Source organism: Aptenodytes forsteri, unplaced genomic scaffold (assembly GCF_000699145.1).
Source record: "Aptenodytes forsteri isolate BGI_AS27 unplaced genomic scaffold, ASM69914v1 Scaffold523, whole genome shotgun sequence".
Classification (NCBI taxonomy): domain Eukaryota; kingdom Metazoa; phylum Chordata; class Aves; order Sphenisciformes; family Spheniscidae; genus Aptenodytes; species Aptenodytes forsteri.
This window is the reverse complement of record NW_008794159.1, coordinates 553695-560582: the sequence shown is the minus strand read 5'-3', so window position 1 is coordinate 560582 and position 6888 is coordinate 553695. Positions and strand designations below refer to the sequence as shown.

The window sequence follows — 6888 nt, the reverse complement described above, 5'->3', positions numbered from 1 at the left end:
GCTGTGTGGTGCTCAGTTGCCAGCTGAGGTTAAACCACAACAACTTATTAATTTAACTTTTTATTATTGTTTATAATGGTAACATATCAAATAGAAATCAACCCTAGAATTCATTTCAACAAAAGGATTACAGTTTCATACCTATGGTGTCTTTGAAACCCAAGACAGTTCCTTGATCTAAGTCCTTAATAGATGTAGGCCAAAAGTAGAATATAGTGGCATATGCTAAATCTGCTAAAGGATGACCAGCAGTTGAAAGTTCCCAGTCCAACACTGCCAAAACACGAGCCTTAAATAAAAATAAAAACCTCAAGTGAATGCTAGAAGATAAATTCTCTCCATCCACAAATGCACAACCCACTTAATATCCAGCAGCTTTATTCAGTTACTATGTGTTTAAAATTAAAAACATGCACTGTACCTGTCTACAGCAAAAACAGTTCTTTTTAGCACTATGTAGGGATCTGCAGAAAATTAAAATTCACATAGTGGCAGAAAACCAGGCATTTTTACAATGAAAATCTGTTTTAAATCCTACATTTTTGAGTAGTGTACTTCCTGTCAGAAACTTCTAAACTCTTCTAGTTAAAATATGATTGAATTAAAATACCCTAAAGAACAGTAGTATTGACAGTTGGGTTTTTTTTGTTTCCAGTCCTGTTGCACAGATACGGTTGCACAGTCCTTTTGCACAGATACTCATGGACAGATCATGCACTAAAAAACGTAATTTATCACAATATTATGCATAGATTAAGACTTACATGGGGAACTGAATTTCGTAAACAGGACAGTCAATCACTGTCCAGATAGTGACATGAGCCTCTGCTGCAAGCATCCTTGCAATGGTGTCTTCAGCTGGATAGGCTGAGACTCCCCAGACTGTCATTCTGATGAATTCTTATAATCCAGCTGGCCTGTCATCATGAACTCTAGCCTACTCATGATCCATGGCTACTTGAACTATGTGCAAAAGACTTTCCTACGTGATCATTCCTGCATATACAGGAACAGTTTCTACAGATTATTTAAAATTACCTATGTACACTTTGGTCAATTCTTTCAACTACATCAGGAACAGCTTGGAGAGTGCCTGAGTCTGCCAGATACTCTGCTCAGGGCGTCAATCAGGACATTTAAGCCTACAACCATGGCTACTTGAACTATGTGCAAAAGACTTTCCTACGTGATCATTCCTGCATATACAGGAACAGTTTCTACAGATTATTTAAAATTACCTATGTACACTTTGGTCAATTCTTTCAACTACATCAGGAACAGCTTGGAGAGTGCCTGAGTCTGCCAGATACTCTGCTCAGGGCGTCAATCAGGACATTTAAGTCTACAGTGTCTATCAACTGATCCATGCACAACAATGGGAATCTCTGGGATCTGTTGCTTTGTTGTGAAGCAGGCATTGCAGAGTCTTGGTCACAAATCCCAGGCATATCTTCTGGTCACAACACAGCAAATAGCATGGAAAAATAATGAAAATGCAATTGTGTCGACAGATAGGTAACACACATTTATTGCCACAAACTAGAAAAAAATCTCTTCCTTTTCCCTAAAGATGAATGAGGAACTTTCAGAGTCTCTGTGATCTACGTGTGCTCCATAACTAAGCAGCTTTGGCAGATTTTTCTTTGCTTCCACTAGTATCACATATCACGCATTCAGATCCTATTCCAAAAGACATTGCTGTTAATTGAAGCCATACCACAGATTTCAACAGGCTCTGGATGAGATGCTTATGTAGTTTAATGAAGTGAGCCTTCAGTATGTCCTTAAGCTGCACTGAATTCAATAGGATTTATGCATATAAAATGTTTTGTTCCTGAACTGTGAAGTAGGGACTAGAGCTAATGAATAAATTGAGTAACCAGCTCCTGCAATGAAAACCAGGACTGTATTAGGTACCTAAACACCATACAGAGAATAGAGAAGAGTTAAGTTCTCTACTGTTCCCTTCAAAGATGTATCATGCACTAAAACACCCACGTAAGTGTCCCATTACATGGTAGGAGTACAAACAAATGGAGGACCAAAACCTACTAAACATGTACAAATATGTTTCGAATACCTCTGTTGGGTGGAAGATGATCTTATCAATTCTAAAGTCCCCATGAATCAGGCTTTCTTCATTATCATCAGGTGGCAAGTTGTTTGCTAACCACCCAGCCAGCTTGTTCATGGCAGGAATATCTGTATGAGCAGCTGCATCATACTGTCTTTTCCAAGTTGATACCTAAAGAAATACAAACACTTCAACAGATTTTCCAACTGGTTCACAAGTTTTTCAAGAGCACAAAATTCTGAAGCACATGCTTCTGGGCTTTGACTATTACCATGTTACCTGTAAATTCAGTAAAACCCAGTACCTTTGCATTTGCAAATGTGAACTGTGAGAGCAAAAGATGCAATGAAGACTATTTTCTATTTCAATCCCATTTACATAGCCCAAATCTAATATTATTCCAAAAGCAAATGAGTATCATTCCCTGAGTATAGCATTACAGAACTGATCTGAATGTAGTAGTAACTTTATACTGTGCACAAAAAATTGAACTAAGTGAAGGTGTTTAATAGCTAAAATGTGATGGTTACTTTTACAAGTCATTAATAATTAACAATTTAGCTTGCAAATCAAATAAATCTTCAAAGACCTGACAAAACAAGATAATTTTTTTAAGAGCTGTACTTGTCTTCTGCAGTATCCTGGTCCTCTACCATATCCTTGGAGACCCAATGACTGCAAATCAAAGGAGTGCAACAGGGCCAAAGTTCTATCATTGCAATGTACAAAGCAGAACGCTCTGCTGGGCCCACTTCAGGTCTTGGAAGATGCAACCCTAGAAACATCCTAAATCAGGTATTTGGTGGGATGTATGCATCAGATGAAGAGAAGTAAAGCTATACATTTCAGGAGCAAAAACAAATGCAGTGAACCAACACTCCCTATGCAATCAAAAATTCCTTCCTCATTTATTTTATTCCTTGCCCAGGACAGACGAAGGGATTCACAGTAATCTCAGATCGTTAGTATACAGGATATCTATTGTAAGGCAATTAAAATAATAGATATATTCAGTAGATGAAAGTCTGGAATGGGTTTGGTGTCAATGATCAATGAAGACTTTGGGGGGGGGGGGGTTGCGGGGGGGGGGGGGGGGGGGTTGCAGGGGGGAGAGGAGGGGAATGGGGTTGTACGGCGGGGGGTTGCAGGGGGGAGAGGAGGGGAATGGGTGGGTTGTACGGACAAAGAGGCAAACAATCCAAAGGAATTCACTTGCATTCTCCCTAAAAGCAGTTTAATACATTTAGAAAATGGGTGTGGTTTTCCATTTTCTCCTTTAATTTTGGCCCTGAGAGTAACAGATTGGAAAAGAAAAAACAGACTCTTCTCTCCCCTAAGTTCCTCAATTTCACTGGTTCGCATGATGCCTTTAGTATATTTACACAGCTAAAGCATCAATAGAACTTTTTTGCTGAAAGACTCCGCATAACAAATCTAGAAATCAGGTTCTGTATTGTGTAATAGTTTATTCAACACAATAAATGCATGATTGTTTGCTAAATACACAATGTATTTATTAAAAACAGTGCACTGCTGTCCATCTTAGAATGGACAGACTGTAAATTTACATCCTTAGAAATGTAAATATATCAGTAGCAAGGTTTCTTATTAAGGAATCACTTTGTTCTAGTCAAAACCAGAAAAATTCTCCATCTTTAATGTAAGAAAATTCTTTCAAATTCTTCATAGCTCTTACATTTTATTACTCTTGATTCATGGTTTTTGTAGGAAGGTTACTGGAATTGGCCCACAAACTCTTACATTTCTAATTTCCCAGAGAACCTGATGATAAAGAAGGATGCAATGAAAGGGGAGGCCTGAACTCAAATCCTCCTCCCACAGTAAAAAAAAAGACATGATACAGCAGACTTACACTCAGAATCACCAAAATCTAACAGAAACAGTATCAACTCAGCTACAGCACCCCCAGAGTGATGGACCACAGACTGAGCTATGCCATGTTCTTTCTGAACAGTGCATGAGCTGGAATTGAGCTGGAATCCTGCTTGGTTTTCAAGAAAAGGTGATTGTATGTAGATTCCTATCTTCAGTACTAAACGGGTCCCAGGATGTTCGAAGATTCAGTATAACTTTATAGCCTGATTGTTCTCCCCATGGCTTGTGTATGCTTTTCACAGAAGCAATACTGCCTCATTTCAAGACATCCTTCTGAAAGCTCAAACAAGAACAAGAGGTTAAATACTGAGCTGAAAATTTCAACAAAGTGGGAAATAAGTCCTGGAGAAGCTGAAATCAGTGAGAATCTCTGATTGCTAGCATTTCTTAAAAATATCAGAGAATTATTTATGTTTATATCACAAAACTTAGTAAATGCTGGATAAGGCTCTAACAGAAAGGTTTTAGACAATTTAAAAGCAGCTTGTAGTAGGGAGAAGAAAAAAACCTCTCACATTGGAGGACCAACCTGCACGTGCTGCATTACATAAAATTCTGTTCCAATGATAGAAGCATCACTGCAATACAACAGGGGCTCAGGCACTGGAAATCCAGCTGAAAATAAAGGCTTTCTGCACACGATATTCTCTATCGACCTGAAGACACAGAAATTTAGGTTTAATGAAAAGCTCCCAAACGTAAATTACTACAGTGAATGACAATGTATCCTCTTAAATATTTAGTTAATGTGTATAGCACAGAAAATTGGAAATGATCCAGCAATTCACTGCATTTCTGGACACATTCAACAATGTGCAGCACCATCATGCATAGGACTTAGCCACCTGCAATACAAAGTGTTTGGAGCTGAAGAATAATGTTACTTACCTTGTGAGCTCTAGGTAAAAGGGGGCCATGGGGCTTCTTCCTGAGCACATAAGTCTGCCCACCATTCTGAAGATAAAAGTTGGATTTGACTGGCCTGAGCTATAAAGATTATAATTACTTACGAATTCAAGTACTTAACAAATTTGCAAATTTTTAACAGAAATGATGCGAAATGCACTGTGACTTGGCCTGAACAAAATGGCAAGACAGAGGAAAGGGTTATTCTCATGAGGTTTTTTTTTATTTAAAATATAGTCTTACACAGATGCAAATGACAGCTTACAAAATCGGAAGTCAGAGTTTCTATTTTTACCTATGAGAAAGATGTCTCACTGTGGAGAGGTCACAGATACCCAATTTGTTCTCCTGTGAAATGGAGGCAGCATTTACCTCTCCTCCCTAAACAGATTATCATTAATGTTTTCAAGGTATGCAGTAGATACTAACTTTAAAGCTTTCCGATTTGGAGGAAATTAAACAGAGCAGAATTCACACTAGCCTATAATTGTATTTGTCCTTTGGCAAGCTGTATTTTGAACAATGTAAGCATAAAGAAAGCTCTCCAAATAACTGATGATTCTAGTACCAAGCCCCACTGTATGCTAGCCTGATCATCACATACATATGCTATGCTTAAGGGACTGCCTACAGTAACTGTATTTTGAAGAAAGAATGTTGCAGTGACGAAGAATCATAGAAATTAGACATTTCAATCACACACATGTGTAAAAGAGAAGGACAACCTAGTTAAACCCTTCATAACATCTTGTCCATCGTATCCCCATCAAGCTCATTGATCCTTATTTTCCTCAAGGCTCTGTGCTAATCTACATGCCTTCCTCTCCTCATTCTAGATGATTTTTAAGACGCATTCTGACCTAGGCCAGTAAAAGATTAGACAATTATTGGAAAATCAAACTCAAGTGAACTTTTGCCCTCGGGCTCCCCATGACATTTCCATTCTCCCTGGGGCAGTTAGGGCATAGTCTGTAATATAGTTTAACAAGTATATTGCACAGACAAATACTCTGCCTGGCACAACAGAGATTTTAGATTGGTTGAAGCCTTGAAGTGCAACTGCAAGACAAACAAAGTAGTAAAAACATAAATACTGGCAATATTTTAGCAGATTTTACTATTAGCTACTCTCCTGAGGCCCCTCCTAAAGTCTCCTCAATTGAAGTACATACAAGGATTAGAGTACAGATAAGGATTCAATGGATGTTTTATATTTGCATCAGAAGACAATGAAAAATTGTTTACTGTTTCTTAGTGATAGCTGCAGATAAAGCAGTCGAGGTCATGTTTACAAAGGAATCAATAGGTATTTTTAGAATAACTTAACTTCTAATAGTTAGCTCCTGATTTGAAGTCACACAGCCACGCCACTAATTTGCTGAATGCAAGTGAACTAGATGTTCTGTGGAACAGCAGCTTTGGGGCCTGGGTGTAGCACCTCACTGGCGCAATGCATTGCTCTCAGGGCATTAATGGGAATCTCAGCATAGTGTTACGCTGTTCTCATGTATTTGCTTACCTGGCAATAGCCTAAGGCTTTTAAAATTGATTTCTTAAGCCATGTATGTGCTTCTGAACACTATTATTTGCTGTGCAATTAAAGAGCCATCAGATGAACTGAGATTTATGAGCAGGCAATAAAACAGTTGTGCACGTACTCCAACAGAGCGCACCACGGAGGGCCAAATACATGTTTTTTCTGAGGACAGCGGCAAGTCCACCCAACACATCGCCTGCCTGCAGTCGGCCAACTGCGGCCACAGGGTCTGCCTGTGCCAAAGGTCACCTTCGCCGCCACCGCGAACTTTGACTTCTCCAGCTGTAGGAGCCGTTACCTTGATGCCTGCTGTCCGCCATCACCAGGGCAAAGGGCCCTAACTCTGCCCACCTTTCCTGCCGGGCAGCAAGCAAAGCCGCGGCCCCTCTCCTCGCCCCACAGAGGCACGATTCGGGCCCACGCTCTGGCTCCGCGCCTCAGGGTGCCCCACGGGCGAGGGCCCATGTCGACGACC

General features: G+C 39.7%; 1 protein-coding gene across 1 annotated transcript in view; it reads right to left on the bottom strand.

The window, feature by feature from the left end:
• The window catches only part of ACAD11 (acyl-CoA dehydrogenase family member 11), a 40822-nt gene extending 33944 nt beyond the window's left edge, over positions 1-6878 (bottom strand). Inside the window, 9 exon segments of the mRNA XM_019472326.1 lie at positions 142-289; positions 2081-2245; positions 2699-2785; positions 2788-2833; positions 4486-4595; positions 4597-4626; positions 4859-4938; positions 4941-4957; positions 6712-6878. Of these exon segments, the coding sequence (XP_019327871.1) occupies positions 142-289; positions 2081-2245; positions 2699-2785; positions 2788-2833; positions 4486-4595; positions 4597-4626; positions 4859-4938; positions 4941-4957; positions 6712-6878 (850 nt within the window).
• Between the last annotated feature and the right edge of the window lie 10 nt (positions 6879-6888).